The following is a 23691-nucleotide window of genomic DNA, read 5'->3' on the forward strand; positions in this document are numbered from 1 at the left end:
TTAAACTCAAATTCTAGGCTATTAATAATAATAATAACTTTATTTTGTTAGGATGATCCATTTAAAGGATCTGATCCATTCAGTAATTTTTCTATAGGTTCTGGAGTTAATAGTAAGTATTTATTTTTATTAATTCAAAATCTTGAAGTTTATATTTTAAACTAAATTATTTATAACAACAAGGATCTACACTTCACTGATCTAAAAAATTTAAAATTAGAAAAAGGATGGTTAGATAACCATACAATAATTTATTAGTTTGTTATTTTAAGATATTTGGTTTAAATTTAATTTAGATTTCCATAATTTTTCGGCTAATGAGAGTTAGCATATCTTTCTCTCATACTAACTGAAACACTGAGTCAGAGCTGTCCATGATGGACAAGGCTTGAAGACTGTTTTATATCTCATGATTCATTGATGGATCCATTTCAATAAGTCAGCTGTTTTTTTATAAGCATTTATTTCAGAATTAAAAATATAAAATATTCTTCATTATATTGTTCAGGTATCTTTTAAAATTAGCATTACATAAATTACTGCCATTGAAAAAGTATTCTTAGTTTTTATTTATTTAAAAAATATTTTGTTTTAAAATAAATGAATTAATGAAGTTGCTAATGGTTATAATAATTACGTGTTTTAAATTATCTAGAACTTTAATGTTATAAAAATACATATGAAAACTTTAATTTAAAAATATATATACAAACTTTAATAATTGATCAGGCATGTCAAACAGGTCAATTATGGCATCATTTTTGGTTGATTATGATGCCCTATTAAAATGAGAAAAACATTGTAATTTCCATATTTTTCACCATAAAATCCTTTAACTATAATATCACTGTGGATTCTTATCACAAGATAACAAGTGATTGTCTTTGTTTTTGATTATAGCACAGTAAAAACAGCATATGCAGATACTGAACAAGAAACATAAGGTAATGGAACAAGCTCTTTGTTGTTATTTTAACAAATGTGTTGTATGCCCTAAACAATTTCAGTTATGTGCAAAATGAATGTGTCAAAGAGAAGCAAAATATATGAATTGTAAGGCTGTGTAGTTGGAGTCAAAAGCAAACCTTCAGTTACTGGAGTCAAAGCTGAAAGTTTGTCCATTTTTACTGACTTCAACTTCTAATAAATTTAAATTTTAATATAAATAATGCATGTTAAAATTTATCATCTCAGATAATAATATGATTAAACTATTTTTTCAGCATATATTTTATATTCAAACAATATTTTAACCTTAATTAAAAAGGATGAGAACTGGTAGAGAAAGATGTTCTTGATTTTCTTTTATAGTTTCTTTTTGTCATATCCTATTACATGGTGTTTTAACATAAATATACCCTTGTTGTTTTTTTCTTAAGTTTTGGCTTTTCTTTAAGCTTTAAGGTTACTAGATGTTTATAATTTTTTAATAAATAAAATAAAAATTGTCATAGCTTTTAGACTCAAATTTTAAAAGATTATGGTTCTAAATAGTGGTCTGATGATTATATTACAGTGATGCCTTGCATGTTGCATGTTTTCAATGAATATAAAAAGTATATAATTAGTATGTTTTTATTTAGTTCCTATATTGATACATAAATAAAGGAGTTGGATTCAGATGTACCATAAATTGAGAAGTCAAAAGCTTTTGTGTTCTGACTTCTGAGCTCTGATTGTAATATGAATAGAAATAAAATTCTTTTTTGTTGTGGTGAATGATAAACTTTGCTGTTTAGTTTATGCCTTTATCAAAAAAAGGTAATCTGAAACATCAACTATCAGGCTTGTGCACAGGATTTTTACAAAGGATTTAAAATAAAGGAGTTTTCTTGTGATATAGTTTATTAATTTTTGCAATCTATATGAATAAAAATGTAAATGTTCGTTTGTACAAAATCTTAAATCTCTGAAAGTTCTTCATCAATTGCTCTGAAACTTTGACACAATGTTGCATTTGAATACGCTCATGTTTTTTTTTTTTTTTTTATCAAAAATTTCCCAAAGTGTGAGGGAGAAAATTAAGGATTAACCTGAAGAACAGCTTCTACTGTACTATTTTAGATGTGATTTTTTTCTTCAGAAAAATGATCAGATTGAAAAAGTTCCTTTTAAGCAGTAAAGTGATTCTCAGCAATAAGGGGTATGTGTTATATAACACTGTTAAAAATTAAATAATTACAATGGTTGTTGAAATAATGAATATAAATGGTGTTATGATACCCCACACCATCGTTCCAATTATACATGATGGAGCTTGCCTCTTTAGAGCAATAATCTTTGTTTTATATGACACTCAAGTGTTGGCCAAAGAAGTACATGCAGAAATAGTGACTTACATGATGAGTCACTGGGATGATTTTTTGAGGGAGGATTATTTCTATCAAATTGCAAAATCCGCATGGGCAAAGCTGCAGGTAACAGTTAATATATAGAGTAACATATGGTAGACTTGGAAGGAACAGGTACAAAATAAATATAAATTATATACAATTGGGAATATAGCCAGACATTTCTAGTATTATCATCTGAATTGTTGATGGTTTGCATAGACTTGTGTGTGATGGCATTGGTAGGTAGGTTACCGTAAAAATGAGGAAATCTAAGAACATTAGGAACACATTATTGTGCAAGGAGCTACCATATCAATATGGCAGCTCTATGCATGTCATATGCAAATCGGTGATACACATGACAATGCTTAGGCTGACAGGCCAACATTAAACTCAAATTCTAGGCTATAAGCATAATATTAGTGATTTCTAAAAGTATTTGACTTGTCTTGAAGAGGGATGTGTAATATCTGAAATGCATAGCATTAAAGGTTTATAAAAAAGTTGATTTTGTAGTCTTGGTCTTTAGTAAAAAATGGTTATAGGAGGCATAACATAAAATTAAATGATATTAGCCAACATGGTGTTTTTTTAAATAAAAAAAATACAAAGTTTTTCCAATATTAGTGTTGGCCTGTTTTCTGTTTAATCCAGTGGTCAACTGCTTGTGACATTGTTTTTTTTTAATATGCTTTTCATTTACTTTTAAACTTGTTTGGAGAAACAGTGAGAGATGGTATAACAAATGGGTTTAGTGTATTTAAATTTAATTTTCATAACCTATTTACACTTAATCTTAACACAGATGTGTTTTTATAAATTTTATTTTTATAAACTGTTCATATTTAATGTTAAAATTATTAAAAATACTTCTCATTATGATGAAACAATAATCATTATTAACTGTAAGTTTAGAGATGATTTTAATAATGAAATAATAATATAAGTGAGTCTGAGTCATTCATAATCATTTTTAACTATCACTTCTTTGATTTGTCACTCTCTCAAAATATTTTTTTTTTTTTTATCTTCTTAGGTGTCATTTCTTTTTTATGTTATTTTTCTGAAAAGATTTGACTTAAATCAATGTAATAGCTTTCTAAAATGAAATGAATTTGATTTATATAAATGTAGTTTGCCAATACAAAAATAAATATTATGGGAAATGATAATTTTTTTTGTTTATTAGTTATTACAGAAATTCTAAATGAACAAAAGTGCTAATATAATTTCATTTTTATTTCCACAATTTAAAAAATTTTTCTTTGATTTCAATAAATCAATTCTTAGAATTTTCTGATAAATTTTTATGTTTAATTGATACTTTTCTATAATCAGAATATTTTTATGAGTAGAATTGCTATAACAAATTTTTTGTAATTTAACAGGTACCAAAGATCCATTTGATCCATTTGGAGATTCATCTGATTCCAAAGTAACAAATTCACAAAAGGTTTGCAATATTTATTACATATATTATTCATGAAAAATAATATGTATTTAAGATAGTAATGTATAAGTTTACATATTACTATCTTAAGTGTATATATAAGATTCCAATAATAAAAGAGCACAAAGTTTTAATTTACTCATTTCATAGGCAATAATCAGATAAATATAAACATGTATTTTATATTTAAGAAAACATAAATATAGAACAAACAAAGAATACTTAAAATAGAATAAATATAATATCTGTATCATTAACTTTATTGTACAAATGTAATTTAATTGGATATAATATGTTCCTAAACAAAATTAACTTCTCTTTATGCTCATCTTCTTGCTTAAATATTTAGGACTTATTGTATACCAATAATAAGGTTTTTAAATTGTATTATTAATTATTTTACTAAAAAAAATAATTCTATGATTTCATAGTATTTCAGGAGAGACATTGGTTCACTCCCCTTTTGATGTCTCTCCAAAATACATCTTGAAATATAATGAAATTGTGTTATTTTTTTGTTTAAAAAATAGCTAATAACACTACAATTTAAAAGACTTATTATTGGTGTAAGACAAATCCTAAATATTTAAGCAAGAACGGAAGCTTAAAGAAGAATAAGACAAAAAACTTAAAACAAGTCAAAAAATTAACTTTCACAAATAAGGAAATCAGATTGAGAAAATTTACATGACTAGCTGATTATACAGATTCTACATTCTTTTATAAAATACTGATAATATTTTATGTATTATTATACTTTTTATATAATTATGAACAAAGCCACATTACTTGCAAGTGCTTCCATCATGAAATCAGCTGATTCATGCCAAACTATTTTTGTTTTTATATAGCAGACTAACCTGGCAGAACTGATTATCAAAGTTATTACTTTTTACCTTAGTTCTTCTACTTTATAATGTTCTTTTTGAGACATAAACTTTAACTTAAATTGAATATATAATTTTACAACACTGAACAAGAAGGAAACAGATTAAATTTAACATTGAACATTTAAACAGAATTTACAAAATTAAATACATCTATTTAAATTTGGCTTTTCTAGACACCTTTCAACTAATTAAAATAAGAATATTGCAATCTAGTCTTTATACAGTTGAATCTGTCTATCTTGATTCTCATAGGAATAAGAAAAAAAATAATAATCCAAGATAGACATGTTTTGAGATATAGTGGTTTCTACACAATGAACAATAATGGGTGAGATTGGAGGTATGGTATTGTATTAATACAATAACAAGTATAGTACATATCTATATTAGGCATAAATAAAACATTTTTGACATATCTTAACAGAAATAGTTGTCAGTAGTTTCTGACTCTTGATTTTCTCTCAACCAATAACAAGCCAAACTCTTAGCCAATTGGAGAAAAGCAACATTATTTGTAACTGTGTATACTGTATTACAAGAGATATTTCTCAGCTGCAATTTATGCTATCAAATGCAGTTGCCAAGCTTTGAAATTGTAATTGACACTTCAGTCTATAATTTGAGATATAGAGGTTTTGGAAGGAAATTATTTGACATAAACATGGAAATTATATTGAATTTATGCTGAAAATGCAGGGGGAAAAATTTTCAAGATAAATGTGTTTGAGATAGATGGGTTCATCTGTATCTGTATTTTTCTAATACATGTGAACAGGATGGCAGTGCCCCCTTGGGTCAGATCTGACACCACCTGTGATTTTTTGGCTCACAGGAACTTTTGAACCGCACAAGCGGCCACATATGTAGGACTTTCTAAAAGTCCTACATATGTGGCTGCTTGTGCGGAGTAAGAGATGAAGGAGGGAAATTTTAGAGGCAGGTAAGCCCAGAAGTTATGCATTCCACTATGCATTTAACCATTAAACAACAAACATTTATTTTTCTAGTTTATAAAAATTTACAAAGGGAATAGAATTAGTGGGAGAGTCTAATCCTAAAAGCATACTGAACAGAGAGAGAGAGAGAGAGAGAGAGTTTACAATTTCTTATGCAAGTTGATAAATACCTGGATGGTTAGTGTTGACAATTGTTGACTTCTCAAGGAGAGAAGGCTTGGTCCGGATAATTCTTGATTTGGGAGTAAAGTTCAGGTACTTGTTCGTCAAGGGAAGCGGTGAAAGTCTGGTGGAAAAATTTGACAAGAGTTCAGAAAGAGCAGCTTTGAGGACAGAGAGGTGGTTAACAGACAAAAATTAGGCAGGCAAATTCTGTCTCATCATCTTTCCTCTTGTTTTTATTCAATGTCTTCTCCCTGCCACTCTAATGCCCATATTTGGTAAAGTTGGCAGTTGCTCCAATTCATGATTTTTTTCATTTTCCTTGATGAGTAGTTTTTTTATTGGAAACTATGTCACCCACGGAGGAAGTATTGTCAGTGGGAAAATGTTATGAAGTTTCTATACTCTATTTGTGAAATGAAATAACTTGAACAAAAGATAAATAAGACTAAATTTGTCAAATTTACACTAGCCTGAGTTCTCACTTATGTGTATAGTACATACAAATTACTTAGCATAAAATCTTCATGACATTTTTTTTTCTGCTACAAAAAAGAAAATGAAAAGAATTGGTGGACTATGGACAAAATAATGTTTATGACAAACACTACATGAAAAGTTTAATGATAATTCACATCATTGTTTGGTACATTTTACTGCAATGCATACCCTTTCTTGACAGCCACACACCTAGCTTTGTTTTTTATTCTGTATAGAGTATAAAATTAAGTAGAAAATTGAAAACAATACAGTGTAATATTAACGTTAACTATCATTTTTTAAAATCTGTTGAACTTGTATAAGAAAAAACTTAATCAATCTAAATTTTTACAGTAATAGATAAAAGCATCTAATATTCAAATTAAAAATTGACATTCTGTTCTCAGTAGGTGGATCCTGTGCATGAACAACTAACTATAAAATAGATAATTGGTTTTCATTTACTAATTAAGTAGATGTGATTTTGTAAGGTATAACATAGTTTTTGAAGAAATTAATTTCATCTAGGAAAGGAAATATTGCACATGCATTTTTATGATTTTATTGTAATTGTAGCTAACAGTAATGCAATAATTATAAAATGAAAGCTTTGAAACAAAAAATGTGATATTGCATTGTAATTATGTTAGCTAATCATTTATTTTGTATTTTCTGTTTTTATATATCAGGTTAGATTCAGTGTAAATGTTGGTTGTTATTAAATCAATTGCAATTAATCCAGTAGGAGTATATTGTTATTTTTAAAATTAGATTATTGATGTTATGTCTGAACATTTTATAGATAGTCAATTACAGAATTATCTTTTCAATTTTTTAAAAATCTGACTCTCAATGCATTCATTGCCTTTTGACATTCATGTATATAATGTATTCACAATATGTTAGTGATAAATTTTATGCTTATGATTGCATATGTTTATTGATTATAATATCATGTTAGTTGTTTTTCAATTTCACTTTTTTTATTCATTGATCATTTTGAGTTTATTTAGTCTATAATTAGTTTTGAGGTTTTTTAATTTTTCATTTCTAAAAGAAAAAAAACATTATTGCTGTCTTATAAATAATATATAATGATGCATAAAATTTAATCTGAATTGCAACTGTATAGTCATTCAATTTCTTCAGATTTGCTTTTAGTAAGTTTATTCAGTTTTATCAAAATAATGAAAATTTTCTTTTTGTGTGTATCTGCTAAATTTGTGTAAAAACCATATAGATTTTTTTTTCTTTTCGTTTTGCAAAATAAAAAAGCTGGAGCATGCAGTTATGAAAATTAGGAACTTCTACACATACAGGACATTTATACCAGCATACCTGAAATTACTCATTTTTACTAATGTTCTCACTTGTATATATATATATATAACAGGCATCTTAAGCTATATATAATGCAGAACAAAATGGACAAATTAAAACTAAACAAGATTTTATGAACACATTAAAAATTCAGTTTAAAATAATTTTAAACTGAATTTGAAATTTGAGGCATGCTGGTATAGGTGTCTTGTAAGTGTTTAAATTAATATATATCAGTTTTGGAAAGTTATTGATTAAGAACTTCAGAAAATAAGTGAAAATGAATGTGCATCTTTGTATCTTTCTGAGGGACAATATTTTTGATTACATTGTAGCATGATATTGTTTTATGACAGAAGAATTCTCTCCCCTCTCATGTTCTCTTCAGATTTACTTTGGCATAATCAGGGAATGATATATAAAATTAAGAACATATGTTAGTCAGTAGGGGCTGGTTTAATAGTTTTTTTTTATCTTGTTGAATATATAATCAAAAAATGATTCTGTTGTTTTTCTATAGGAAAAACTGTTTGGATGAAAGAAATTAGAATAAAACTTCATAAAAACCAATATATAGATTTTGAAATATAAAGAATAATAATTACTGTTATTTTAGAAAATAAAATTTAAAAAATTCTGCTAATATACCCAAGCTGCATGATACATATTATTGATATATCTGATCTGCACATCAAAGTAGGGAAATGATGGATTTATGCCTTTTATAAGTATTATCAAAAGAATAGTAAAGCATATTGCTGATATTTTCTTTTCCTGTCAAATATTAAATATCTCAAAACAACAGATATGAAGGTATTAGATAATATAAAGTTTAAATATTTTCAGTAAGTTTATCCATTCATAGTATTTATTAATTTATACTTTCTTTTGGACAAATAATAAATTTTTTTTCTTTAAAATATATAGATTATTTTTAGATTTATCACTTTTTATTCATTTGCATGTCAAAATTACATCTTATACATGCAATTGATAGTGGTAAAATGTTTCCTTTTATAACAACCTTAATTAATTTATCAATAAACAATCAATTCTCAAAATATATATCATAGTTTGTAAAACTTAAGTTTTAAACTGTTTTAAGTTGTATTTTTTTCTTATTATCTAAAGAAAAAAAAATACAACTTAAAACAGAGAAATCACTTTATCTTGATTAGAATCTAAATTATAAGAAATAAGTTGACAAAACAGAAATACTTATCTATTCAAAAATAAGATTTTTAACAGTATATTATGAAATAATAATGATAATACTCTCTCATTTACACAAACTGGGACTAAATTAAATAATTACACAATAAACGTTCACTTTAGCAAACAAATTTATATTTCTCTAACCTGTGATGATGACCTTTAAATTAAGGTTGAAAATGATAGCAAATATAAATTTGTTTGGAGTAAGGTTTATTTTGTAATTATTTGATATCATATTTCCTCAATTCTAAGATGTACTTAAGATTCTAAGATGTAAGATAATCATGACTTCAAAATTAAATTTTAAGATTTTTTTTATGGAAGCACAACTTTTTAAAATAATAGATTTTATTAAAGTTTTGTTAAGTAACAATTATAAAAACAATAGAAATGCCTTAAAGTATGTAATGTTAGAGAGCTTTATTTCCATGCTATACATATTGCATATAAGTTATAATAACTATTCATAAAATGTTACATTAAAATATTGTCTTGAAGATATTAAAAAGAAATTTAAGTTAAGTGCTCATTATCAACAAAACTCAACTGAACTGATGTGATTATTCAGTAATATAGCTAAAAATGTCTGTTATTGGTTTATAATGCACCATATGGTCTATTTGTGACAAATGCTGATTGTTGTTTTAGACCACAAATGTAAGATGCCATCATTTCTAAAACACATCTCTACTTCAGATAAATAAAAATGGGTAAAAAAGTGCATTTTAGAATTGAAGAAATACAATAATATAAATGTAAATGTAAATTTATATAGATATTTCAGAAAATTTATTATAATTCGATATATTCTAATTTGTAATTCCAGATTAAAGCCATTAAAATAATATATTTTATTCATCAATAAAATAGTAACTAATCATTAATTAGAAATATATGATGGAATTTTATGTTTATTCTGATGGAATAAACATAAAAATACAGATATAAAAGTATAAAATATAAGTTGTTGTCAAATCATTATTATATTTATTTATATGATTCAGAATATAATTAAAATGAATGGAAACATTACACGTGGACAATAATTTCATAGATTTTAAATACAGGACATTCTTGATTAGGCCAAATCAATTCTTATTATTAATTGCTGAATGCAAATAATTAATGAAATTGTTTTAGTAATTTTATATTTTAATTTTTTAAATTACAATTCAAAAAAACTTATACCTTGATTGAGTTTTCTGGAAAGTAAACTATTCTAATCCAGAGAACAAAACAAATCATTTAGCAAGAATAAGAATCAAACTTAAATTTGTTAACTTTAAGAAAAGACAGATCTGATAATGATTGATTGATTATTGAATGATTTGTGGATCAGGAACAGATTTAAATTTGGATCCTGCACTGGTAGGCTGATAGTTTTCATATGGCTATCTGGCTGATACAAGTCTGACAAACAGAGTAAAATTCATGGAAGAGTATACATATAACATTGATAGATTTGTATACAAGATAACATATTCAAAATATGAATCTGTCTGATGTCAGAATTATTGTGTAAAAGGCTTTCAGCAATTTAAAAATATGTAAATATGAGAAAATTACAGATCCAAAGTCCAAAGAAGAATGAAAGGTAAAAGTCAAAGAAGAGTGTAAGATGATAATACTATGGAAGAGTGTAAGATGATAATACTATGGATAAGTGCAAGAATTTAACTAAAAATAATTACTTATTTAACTATTTTCCTTCTATTGAAACAGAATCAAGAACTGATACTGATGACAAAAAACAATAGCAGAAAAGTGAAACACAGAAAATACTGACGGTTCAAATTTTTTGCAATTTGAACTATCAGTATTTTCTGATTCACTTTTCTGCTATTTTCTGCAAAAATCTTGGATCCAATGAATTTTTAATCCTGGGATTAAACAAGTAAATCAGAAATTGAAAATGAATTTGGAAAACTGAAATTAAAGCACGTGATTCATAAACTTTATTTTGGAAGTTGAATGGAATATTCTCTTTTATTTATACAAGTACATAAGTAATAGTAATTATTGATGTGTTTACAAAACCATATGCATAAAAGTGAGGAATTTTGAACTGTATAAAGAATTTGATGGCAGTGGCTATATACTAAAGAAATGTTGAAATACTCTAACTTTTCTCTCTGTCGTGTAAAACCTTCTTTGCTTCTTTTTATAATAAATAATCTCTCTAGTTTATTCATCTGTTACTGTCATCTTAAAGTTTGTAAGCTTTGAATTTGTAAATGTGATTAAACAAATGTTGATGTTTTTAGATAAACCCTTAACTTTCTCTATTGGATTTTAATCTCACTATCCTGTAAAAAAGTCAAGATTTTATAAAATTGAAATAAATAAGCCAAACAACCACTAGATTACAGGATTACAGTAGCCTGATGTAATCCAGTGGTTGTTTAGCTTATTACAAATACATTGGGTTTGTGATGTTTGTATATTGAAATAAATGTTCAAGAAAATGGATGTAAGACTTTATATAGATAGTCCATTAAAAATGAAAAAAAAAAGACTTTGGTCTTAGTAGAAGTTAAGTAGGAAGCTATACAGATAAGTATGCTACAAAATTGTATGCAAAAATTTTTATCATGTATTTATTTTTTCATAGATAGTGTAAATGTCTAATCTTCATATGAGTGAGTGCATGTATAAATATGGGATCATATAGACAAAATAAATTAATACAAGTTTCTAGGATTAGTAATTGATAAACATTCATAAAGATGGATGATAATGAAGAGCATCTTAAGCACATAATGCTTTATGAATTTAAGAGGAAATAATGCAGAAAAATCAAGAAGAAACATTCAAGATATTTATGGTTATGAATTTATAAATGATAGATGATTTTTATATGGTTAAAAATTTCAGATCAGGTGATTGCAGTTTGAATGGTGCACTGCATTTAGTGTAACAGTTGAAAAACTTGCAGAAAAATTTAATTCAACATATTCATCTGTTACTGTCATCTGAAACAGCTGGAAAAAGTCTCAAAACCTGGAAAATGGGTAATTAGTGATTTGCCAGAAACCATCTTAAAAGTAAGAGTAGTCATCTGTACTTTATTGCACACTCTTGAACATTGCTTACCATTTTTAAACAGATTAGTGACCAGAGATGAGAAATGATGTAAAGTACTATATTATTTTTCCGACTTTTCCAATGATTATCGACACTACTGCGTGCTGGAAATAGCCGTTCCCTAACGGGTACTTTACGCGGATTCGCGTTAGTGTGCCAGGCCTGGACTTTAAGTGTGCACTGAATTAAATAATGACAAAGTTTGTCAATAACAAAATCGAATATTTAATTAAACTTCTAGTAATAAACTATATACAGTATTTAGTAAAAATCAAACAATAATTTATTCAATGAAATTCAACAAGAATCAACCCGACAAACTCAAATCAATCTATTTCTAACTTAATTCTATTCCCCTTTGGAATTCGACAAAAATCAAAGACTTAACTTATAAACAATATTTCTTATAAATTAAAGGTCCTAATCGTCACCTCAATATACTAGGAACCTATTTCCTCAAACTCTCAAGACTTTCTATAATCGTCGATCCATAAATCGAATAACTTCAAAATCGCCTTGGAACTATTTGATCCTATCGGACACCTCTCTCAATCACTGCTACGAAGCTCACCAAAGCTCGTCGCTATCAGGAATTCACCTCGTTCATCTTCACTTGAGACTCAGGATTTATAGTGTGAGGTGACATCACAATTCTGAATGAGATCACTCTCCTCATTTACATACTTAACGCTAACAATAAACTTTTTTCGTTTGTCTGGTAGGTTATTTTCCGACAATACTCTCTAACCTTTTACATTATTCTTTTTCACAATTTTCGGGACGTTTTTTATTCTTTAAGGTTTAGCGAGTCCCTAATTCGTGCTTGTGGGGTCTCCCCCCTTTTCTCGGTGCGGACTTACTTTTTTCCGCTCGGGAAGCGCAAGTGTGCGTGAGTTTTTCTACGGTGCTTTTCTTTCGTCGGTGAGTTGGTTTTTCTTCTATTTTTAAGTTACTAAGGTGAATGGTGAGGAAACCTTCGTCCTAACAAAACATAAGCCCCAAACAAAAATAGAATAATAAGCAAAATAAAAGTAAATAAAAATAACGTTCGGACTTGGTTCCTTACAATGAGATTTTTTAATAAAAATATTAAGCATCAAAGACATTGGTTCAATCCAAGAGAATCAGCTAAATAATAGTCAAGAATGAACTTACACTCCAGACAAGTCTTGTTAAATATTTGAGCTACTGTCATCAGCAAAATCTTAACATCAGTTTTATTGTCAGCTATTAAAGCATTTGAATGTTTCACTGAAAGAAAGACTTGCTTTGATCAATTATAAAAGTGTTGTCTTTCATGACAACAATCTTGTTACCTGCTTCAAAGAATAAAGGGCTTGGTTGGAAAAAAATTCTACATTTTTCTTATTTACCAAATATCGCTTCTTTGGATTATCACCTTTTTCAGAAGTCTGCAGAGTCATGAAAAAGAGCTTTAAACACATGAAAACATTAGAACTATCCTCTCTTTGTTTTTTCCTTCCAAATCAAAGGAATTTTATAGAAATAAAATAAATTTGTAAATCCCTGGCAAGAAGTTACTGATAATAATGGAAACTATTATATATTGTTGATTAAGTAAGATTTGAAATTTCTCTAACCTTTTTCTTTTTTGACAAGCCTATGTCTTGTTTATAAAATTATACTGCTGGTTTATGTTACAGCTTAGAGGTATGAAGGAGTACCTATTGAGAGTTGATATTTGGCACAGAGTATTAGGTGCCCAAATCATTTGTGCACAAAAAAATCCAGACTTGTAGATAGTCAGGGGACCGAGAACTGAGTCAAAATAAAATACAAAATGGCGACCCTCTTTTACCAACAGGAAAAACAGGCATCTCACCCCACCAAAGTCAGGTGGGGAGAATACCACCCACAGTCATTCTAAGAAATGAACTCTTACCTTAGGACTGAACACACAGTTTCTTCTATGTTAAATAAAATTTGTAATCTAATTTTGTAAATTTGGGAGTGCCCAAAAGCAGCAATACCAAATAAGATTGGAGAATGAGAATGAGACCCGCCTTGAGCGTCAAAGTGATTCTGCTTAGTAGTGAGTCTCTGAGACATAGTCTTGTCCCAAATACAGTTTTGCTGTTTTACTTGTTGTTAACCTAAAATCAGACATTATTTACAGAATGACCTGATATAAAGAAAGAATGCATCAATAACATTAATCAAATAATAATCAATAAGTAAAAAAAAAATAAATGAAAATGAGTTATGTTAAAATAGAAAATAAAAGACAGTATAGTTGTGATTTTTATAGCTGTCAGAAAAGAATGTTTAGTATCAAATAACAATATAAAAAAATATATCAAATAATTAACTTTTTAAACACAACAAATTTTTATAATTGAATTGAAAACTATTTACTCAATCCTGAGACATTTCAGAATGTCCAGATTTCTCATTCTTGTCAGATGGTTTGTTTTATTCTTCTTTTGGTAAACAATGCTTATTTCTATGCTAGAACTTGAGTTCTTTTTTAGCAAATCAAAATTTCACAATACAGGTAACCCCCGTATAACAGGGTACTTCCATAGCACAAATTCACTCTAACACGGTTCAAGAATTGGTACCATCCCCATATAACACGGTACTGTTATAGCACGGATTCACTCTGATGCGGTTCGAGAATTGGGTAAAACCGTCATATAATAACATGAAATGTAATAAATTTTTACATACTTAAGTAATAATAAATTTACATACTTAAGTAATAATTACATACTAATAGTTCACGAAAATTATTATTTTCGTGAACTATTAGTACTTAAGTATGTAAATTTTCTTTTCTCGGCTTCTGTCGATACACATGGTCCTTCTCGAAACTTGTTTCAATGTTGCCAGATGTTTTTCCCTTATTCCATACTTGCTTTATTCTTCATAAGTGCTTAGCACCATATAAGGAAATTTATAAAGATCTTTTAACTAGAAGCAAGCAATCTAAAATTACATACTTTTTGCAAAAGGTAAAGCATGGATCTGAAGATAATGCAGAAAAATGCTCAGAGGATAAGAATAACTTGCCAAAAAGAAAATGCTCTCGGTTAATAGTGCTTTTAGTGATGACAAAGAAAACATTGTTTAATTTATATTAATATGTATCACTTAATAAATTTTTAATAAAGATATTTATTAAACCTAACCTTCCTTTTTGTACTAGTTCTTTGTTTCGTATAACATGGCAGTTTTTTGGAACGTAACTACCGTGTTATACGGGGGTTACCTGTACTTCATATATACAATATCCACTAGCAATAAATACATGATAGTGTTACATGAAAAGAATATTTGGTTAATAACATTTGCTATTTATATATTGTTAAATGTGAAAAGAATGAAGCACCATGTATACAAACTGAATTATTAAATTTAAATATATTAAAAAAAATTTTATTTAAGTTATAAAATTATTTTTTTGTTGCTATTCCTATAAATAATTCCTGATGGTGGCATTAAATTGTGCAAGAATCCTTGATATCCTGACTGAAAATGGTATGGTGGTGATATTAGTTGAGTACTTAAAGAAAGCTTGAATGTTTTCACAGTTTTACAGATTTAATTACTTAAATTTAATATATTAAATTATTTGTTACACTAACAATTAATAATTTTATTCATTTAAAAAAAGTCAAATTATTTTAAATTTATATATGTTTATTATGAATGTATATGTTGAGTATAATTACTGCTGGAATGATTAATATTGTGATGTGTAATTAAAAGTTTTGCTACATTTTATTGCTAATTTAATAATTTTTTTAACACTAATTTATTAAATTTAATTTAGCGTTATGAAATTTATTAATTAAAATTGCATGCTAATATTGTATTTACTCAATTGCAAACACTGATCATTTGATTAAATGTTTTAGATAATCATTATTACTTTGAAATTTATATTTTCAAAAAAGTTACTGCATTTTATTTCAGTATTGTATTTCTGCAAATATTGCCAACATATTGTGTATGAATTATATTGATGTGTCTCATAAACATTGAATAATATATCAAAGAATATAAACTGTTTTTAAGAAATGCAAAAGTACATAACCAATGACTGAAGGATGAATTTGATGTAATTATTATTACTCTTTTATCATTATTGAAGTAAAATTATAGATATATCTGACACTATAAGCTATATATATATATATATGTATTGCTATAAACCAAGGCTGTGGAGTTGGAGTCAGAGTCGTGCAGTTTTGGTGTTTTAGCTAGAGTCGGAGTCGTCAAAAAATCTGCCGACTCTGACTCCTTTTTACTTACCAACTTGTTATATATATAAAATGGAAAAGTATTAGAATCGTGTCAAATTTGACCCTCCAAATTTTTTTTTTTTTTTTTGCAAATCTACATGTTTGGAGACCTCTCGAACCCCTCAAAAAAGTCAATAAAGGGGAAAAATTTGTGCAAGTGTGTGTGTTGGTGTCTAATTTGTTTAATTTCTTTATTTTCTGTTCTGAGATATTAAACAATATCTCAGAATGGGTAAAGTTTAAGAAACGAAATGTGGCACTGTAGCTTGCATATAAAGGGGCATTAATACTATTAAATTTTGGTTCTTAATTAAAGGTTGACAGGGTGAAGACATAAAAGGGGTCATGTGTCATATCTCTTAATGAATATTTTACTTGTTATTAGCATTCAAAATTAAAAAATAAAATAAAATAAAACTCTTCTCTACCCTCAAAGTAAGCTTTTTTGCCATTTTATAATAGTACAGTAAAACCCGTTAAGATGTTAGAATGTGTATGGGGACATGTTTAGTTCAACCACTTTGACGCTTAATAACCTACTCCTGTGTTAAACCATCTGACTCTGATTCTGACCACTCTTGCCACAGAAATTATTAGGCTTCAAACAGGATGAACAAAATCATGCCCCCCCACATACAGTCTAACATCCACACATATAAAAAAAAACCTCGAATCTTTTGCATATCTCAAAATTTCAAGGTGTCCCGAGTCCAAAAATATAAAAATTTGGGAGGAGTCATTTTTTGACTGAGTGCTACACTTTTCCTCTGTTATATATAACAGCTGGAAAAGTAAAAATTATCAAATACATATTTATATAGGCCTATTACTTAGAGAAGTCTTTAGCTTTGGAATAAAAACTATATTCCAAAGCTAAAAGACGTTCTATCTTTATTAGAACTCTATTTATTGAATCTTTTATTCTGAGGTCACGTGATGACATCAGAATTTCCAGGTCTCTTTCAGTAACAAGTCCGCCCCTGGTCAGAGTCGGAGTCAAATGGTAAGGAAGAGTCGGAGTTGAAGTTGGTAGATTTTTACGTGACTCCACAGCCCTGATATAAACTAATAAAAGGTGATCTGCAGTGTTAAATAGAAGAAATTTCTTGGAATAATAGAGTAAGTTCGAAAATTTGGAAATTTAAACTGTGTTTTACTGGAGTGTATTCTTTATTATGTCTTAAATTCTTACTGAAGAAGTCTAAATAGTTTAGAAAAAATTGCTTCTGTTTGTTGCTTTTACACACTGTAATATTATGGGTGATGTTTTATTTACTTTCATCATTAGATATTACTTATTATTGTGAAAAAAAATTATTTATTTTATTTTACACTTCTATTTCATTATACAGTAACTCTTGATAACATGACGTGGAAGGGACGGAGAAAACTTTCGAGTTACAGAAACTTCTATTATATTAATGAGATTGTAAATACCACAATACAAACAATATTATTAGACTTAAATACAACAATCCACGAAAAACCTTTTTACGAGTGTTATGTCACTAGTAAATTCCACAAGTACTTTCGACCTAACACTAGTGACATAACACTCGTAAAAAAGTTTTTCGTGGATTGTTATTATTCAACGCAGTGTTAAGTTGTTGAAAGTCGTTTATCTTAGACTTAAATACATTATATTTTATTATTTTTTTAGATAAGTATATGCATAAATTAATAAAATGTTAAGACTTAGTAAGAAAAGTCTGTTACACGAGTTTGTCGTCATCAATTAATTGCTTTTTGCTCAATAATGTTTTTGATATGGTTGACTATAATTACCTCAACTCAAAAGCATATAGTTTTATGAATGATATAATTTCTAGAAATTCCTTTAAAAGTCTGAGATACATATAGGTAAACTCAAAAATTTTATTAGTAGCAAATAACTCAGTAAGTTGCCAAATTGCAGATGTATTCATTATATATTGAAATTGTTAATTTTTAAATTTTCAAAACTTAAAAATTTAAAAAATAATGATTTTAAAGCACTAAGATTTGATTGGTCAATTGTGTTTAAGAATAAGATTATTAAAATTTAATATAGTGCAATCAGAGGTGTAATTTTTTACAATACCAATCTTCAAGTTTGTAATGATAATCCCCATATTGAAAATGCAAAAGAAAGCTCATAAAAGTAGACATGAAACCATATTTCATGTCTAATTTTGGGCAGTTAAATTTCAAATTGGAAAAATTTTATCTTAAAACTACTTTGACTTACAGAAATAGACTGCATCGAGTTTATGGGAGTTAAGACAAAAATAAAATTTGAGTTGAGGAAGTTTATCAAGAGTCTACTGTACAAATAGTCTTTATTCTTTGTAATGAAGAAGTAAAAATAATTAAAATATATGTATAACAAAACAATTTCCAAGATTAAATACAGAAAAATTTATTATGTAGATTTAAATTTTTTTCATAATTTTTGATGCTGTTCTAGATTAGAACAGTTGAGTGAATTGTTAATAGTAATTTTTATATTATTTACTTTAGGTTAGATTTCACGTTTTAAAAAATGCAAGCAAAATGAGATTGATTTTTTTTTATAAAACTTAAATAAATTAGTAAAAAGATGATAAATATTTTATTTGAATCTTTAAAATTCCATTCTGTTGTAATTTAATTATACAAAAAAATGATCAAATAATAGTTTTATTATTTGATCATTTTTTTGTATAATGTACATAGTGTTGCAAAATGTTTAGCATTCATTATGTTGTTTTAAATAAATCAAGTTAATCTACTTCAGTAATGTTTCAAAGATCTTAACAACATTTAATGAATGTGCATTTTAAAAATGCTTTTAGCTATTGAAAAATTTTGTAAGTTATTTCATTTTCATATTAGTATAATTCTTTCATGTTTTGAATGTATATGTTTGGATCACTTAATTTATTTCTGCAAGTGTCCTTTCATTCACTTTTGTTGTCATCATTCACCATCTTGTGTTTTCATATTACATTCTTTCAAATTTCTGATTTTAAGATCGTCAGTTGGGATTTATCATTATAAAATACAGTTGTTACATTTTGATTGAGCTACACCATGCCTCTTTGCTTAGTCCACTGTTGCTGAAGGGTGAGCATGACACTCATTTTTCTTATTAAAACACTTGTAACTCAGGTTCTTGGTAGTTTTGTGGCCAAACTCTCATCTACCTTCCTTCCTGAGTATCCTCTTCAAGATACTGGAATCAGAAATAACAGTTATTTCTAATGTATTTAACTGAAGTAAAGTAAGGGAAACGTTAAAATACATATTATTCATAACAAAACATCCTGATCTAAGTAAAATTTCTGAAGACAAATCATTAAGAACATGAAAATATGTAAGATGAGCATAGCACTTGCCCTCGAGTAACAATATTACAAATCCAGATATGAGGAACACCAGTGTTAATAAAGTATACAGTAGAGTCCTGTACAATGTGCAAATAAAGTTAGCAACATCCTCAAATTTTGCCAATCAGGGGTATACATTTTTTTTCAACTTATAGGTCAAAGTTTAAACTTTCATAAATCATGTGATAATGCAGGTTTCGATAATGCGATTTCCTATAATGCGTAACAAATACCTCGTGTTGTATGGTATTTGTTGTATTTGTTGTATGGTATTTGTTGAAAAAACTACTGTACATTTGTTCAAAAGAATGAAAACTATAAATTCCCACTAGTGACTGTCTGTCCTTCCTTAATCTTGAGAACAGTTAAAACAGAAAATATATAATCCCTAAGATGCATGAGAAATAAAGTACAGTGGGTAATTGGTTAACGAACGTAATCTGTTCCAAGACTTTGTTCACTATACAAATTGTTTGTTAACCAATTATCGATTTACCATAGATTTTTGTGGGAATTTCATTAATTTGTTCTGGAGATCCTAATAAATAAATAAAAATTTATATACTTTTTTACTATGTTTATTTACATGTAATAACAAACTAAAAGCAATCTCTTCCATTTTTTCATGGATGATGCATCTTTGTTTCTCAGATTGATTTTCATTCCTCCTTTAACTGCTTGAGTCTTGATTATATCTTTCTTAGCTAATATTGTGCCTACCATAGACATAATGCCTAGCAACATCAGACATCTGCCCACTCTCTACCTTGGCTGTTATCTCTTGCTTGGTGAGCACAGTTCTTGACACTCTACTCTTTATAAGTTCCATATCATTATCAATTTCTTTTTGAAATAAAAAGTTCAGAAAAGCACTCACAAAAATTCAGAGAACAGAAATCAACTAGTGCACAAAAGAATTATGTAAATGTGAAGCCCAAACAAAATTCGAAATTTTGGTGTTAAACCATTAACAAATATCTAATAGGACAGTTTAAACTCTCACCTTTAGAAAATAAAAACCGACTCCAAACTTAACAAGTGCCCAACAATCTCGCAAAGACTATAAAAAATTGTCAGAATAAACAACAAGCTGGAATTACAATGGAAAGTTTCAAAGTTTGGAGGAATAATATCTCTGCTCCGAAAGGTTCCAAATTGTTACCTGGAGACAAGGGAAAACCAATTGGTATTCATTATTTTATGTCTTTTTTTTGTGTGTGTGTTTGTTCTGTGAAGTGTTCGTTATCCAAACAAAAAATCTTTCACGAAAGTGTTCATTATCCAATTTGTTTGCTGTCTGAACTGTTCATTAACTGATCACCCACTGTACAGATAAATAACTGTTTTTCAAGATTTTGAAATAAAATTGCTCATTAGTTCTTAATACCAATTTATGTTTTATCCAATGCCCCGTATATGTTTCAGGAGGCATCAGTAATTTTTCAATCTTCCTTCATAAATAATTTCAATTTGACTTGTTTGAATTATTGTTTATTATATACTCAGAATTTTTTAAGAAAGTTTACTGGAAATGAAATTTTAAATCATAATCATTAATAAATGTAGTATCACAATTAGTTTTCATTATTTTGTGAGTAAAATAGAAAAATAAATTAATTTAATAGGAAAGTTTATCAAAAGAGACAGCAATATGTGAAGTTTTGTCAAATTATTATGCAGTTGTTACAAAATACTCTCTTACAAATTATATAATTATGATACCTAGAGAAAAATTTATATTAATAAAATTAGAAAGTATTGCATACACAACAATTACTTTGCACAATATTTGGAATTGCTTGTGAGTGAGATTTTACAAACTCATAAACAGTTCAAATCAGAACAATGCAACAAAATTTTATTTTAAATAGTAGATTTTAGTTTAAATAAATTTATCATCTGTTCTGGGTGTTTATATTAAAATAAATTTCCTCAATTCAGGTTAGAAAAGTTTTTACCTGTATAAAGTAAAAGAATTAATTGTGTTTTGTAATGACTTTTATGGTATTTTTCTTCATTTCTTGGCTTTTTAATTAAATAATTATTTTTTATGTATGCAAGAAAAGGAAATTTCAGTTATCAATTCAGAAAAATTTGTAAGGAATTGAGTAAAATTAGTAAAACATTTTTGACAATGTCAGAATTCAAAAGAAAATTGAAATTAAGGAAGTTAACAGCAATAATGAAAATTTTTGTGTATGGAAGAAGAATAAGATTTATCTTCCCTCAACAAGTGAAGAAGATACAGAATGAGCTATTAAGTTCATACATTTTTTTGCAAGTTAGGCACTTGTATCCTTTTTTGATTTACACGATGCCAATCTACTGTGTAAATCAAAGGTTTCGTGTATATGTTAATTTAAAGATGTCATAAAAATTACTACTGATAATTCTGGTAGAATACTATTTTTTTTACTCTGGTTATGCAATTCTCAGTTATCTTCTAGTCATAAAATAATACTGAACCTTAGAATTATTAATTTAATATAAATTCAGTCTTAGTGCACATCTGTTTGTATTTTAAAATTGTAATTTTTCCTGATATTGAAATAGAATTATTAGATTGCTAATACATAATTGTCCAAAAGTCAGTTAACCAATACAATCTCTCTACACACCGGTGAATATAAGGTTTCTCTCTACACTCTGGTTAAGAGGTTTGAGGAGTATTTCAGTTAACCAAAATTATTTTTAAGAATGACCAAAAATTAATGGTTAAAACCAGTCTCTAATTGGTTTTAACCATTCTTAAAAATTGTTTGTGCATGTAATAAAATGACTGAATCATGAATAACAATATACAGCAGTTCCAAACCACTTTTAACTGTTCTTGAAATAATCTTTGTTAACTGTCCTTTTGGCTATCTTATACATATATTTTTCAAAATTGAAGCATAAAACTGAAAGTGATTTGTTTTACTTTAAATTCATAAATGTACTCTTATTGTTCATTGAGTAAATTATGATAAAATACAATAATAGATTTATTTTCAATAATGATATTCTTGAATAATTCATGTAACATAAATTTCCTAAATACAAAATATGCAGGCAATATTTGTGTAAATGTGAAATTAGTTTATTACTATTAACAGATAAAAAAATTTTTGGTCATTAAGTAAAGTACTTAATGTTTCTATTAAAAATATTAAAGTCTGTGTAAATGGTGGGTAAATACAATGGTTGCATGTTTAACATTGCACTTTGCAGTTGTCTAACATTAATTTTTACTCGGATTTTCTCCCTTTAATTTTAGTTGACAGATGGTGCAGATCCCTTTGGTGCAGATCCGTTTAGCCCCGCTCCTGTTGCTCCGCCTCGCCCTGAAAGCCCGACTCCCGCACTTCCTCCCAAGAAGGGCAAGGCCCCTCCTCCCAGGCCCGCACCTCCAAAGCACGCATCAGGAAATGTGAAGACGGGGCCCACAAGAGCGGCTCCCGCACCTCCTCCCCCACCCTCTCATGATCCTTTTATGAATACAACTTCCACTACAGCTCTTTCTACATTTGGTTTGGGAAATAAGTCTGTTCAAGCTTCTCAGGAATCAGCATCTTTTCAGGATCCATTTAGTTCTTTGGGAGAATCGAACACCTCTGCAATTCAGTCAGGCGTGCAAGATCCCTTTGATCCTTTTGGCCTCAAGTCGGAACAGGATCCATTTGCCAGCTCCGACGGGACTAGTGCCACCGAATCTTTTGCCAACTTTGCAGACTTTGAGAAGGTAAACTAATCTTCAACTGACCTTGTTCAACATGGTGAAGATTTATATAAGATTGGAAATCTCAATGATGCATATACTCATAATTAATTTACAAAGCATTCTATTTCATTTAGGAATTGTGTTTTCTGAGACTGTTGCAAACTTCATTCTTAAGAATGAAAATAACAATAAAAATTTATTGTATAGAATTGTTATCAACTAAATCTTTTATGTAAATCATCTTGTTGTAGAGCATGTTGAAATGGCTAACTTGAAATTTTGTGTTTGCATTCTTTACAGTTAATGACTATGATGTTACTGAAGAACCTCCAAATAATTTTTTAGCAATTATTACTTATATAAAAACATCTTCAAAACCAAATATATATTTTTAACTTTGTGAAATGGATTTTTTTTTCTTTTCTGGCAAGCTGTATGCATGAAAATAATCACTCGGATTAAATATGTTCAAATTATGATTTCTTT

The 23691-nt window shown here is 27.8% G+C and overlaps 1 protein-coding gene across 1 annotated transcript in view; it reads left to right on the forward strand.

Annotated features, from left to right (window-relative positions):
• Window positions 1-23691, forward strand: part of LOC111630799 (epidermal growth factor receptor substrate 15-like 1) — a 127229-nt gene that overhangs the window by 98666 nt on the left and 4872 nt on the right. Inside the window, exons 26-28 of the mRNA XM_023374958.1 lie at window positions 52-112; window positions 3722-3786; window positions 22762-23226. Coding sequence (XP_023230726.1) covers window positions 52-112; window positions 3722-3786; window positions 22762-23226 — 591 coding nt within the window. The remainder of the gene's footprint in view (window positions 1-51; window positions 113-3721; window positions 3787-22761; window positions 23227-23691) is intronic.

The sequence above is a fragment of the Centruroides sculpturatus genome, unplaced genomic scaffold (genome assembly GCF_000671375.1).
Source record: "Centruroides sculpturatus isolate CEXI.00-Female unplaced genomic scaffold, Cexi_2.0 scaffold754, whole genome shotgun sequence".
Classification (NCBI taxonomy): domain Eukaryota; kingdom Metazoa; phylum Arthropoda; class Arachnida; order Scorpiones; family Buthidae; genus Centruroides; species Centruroides sculpturatus.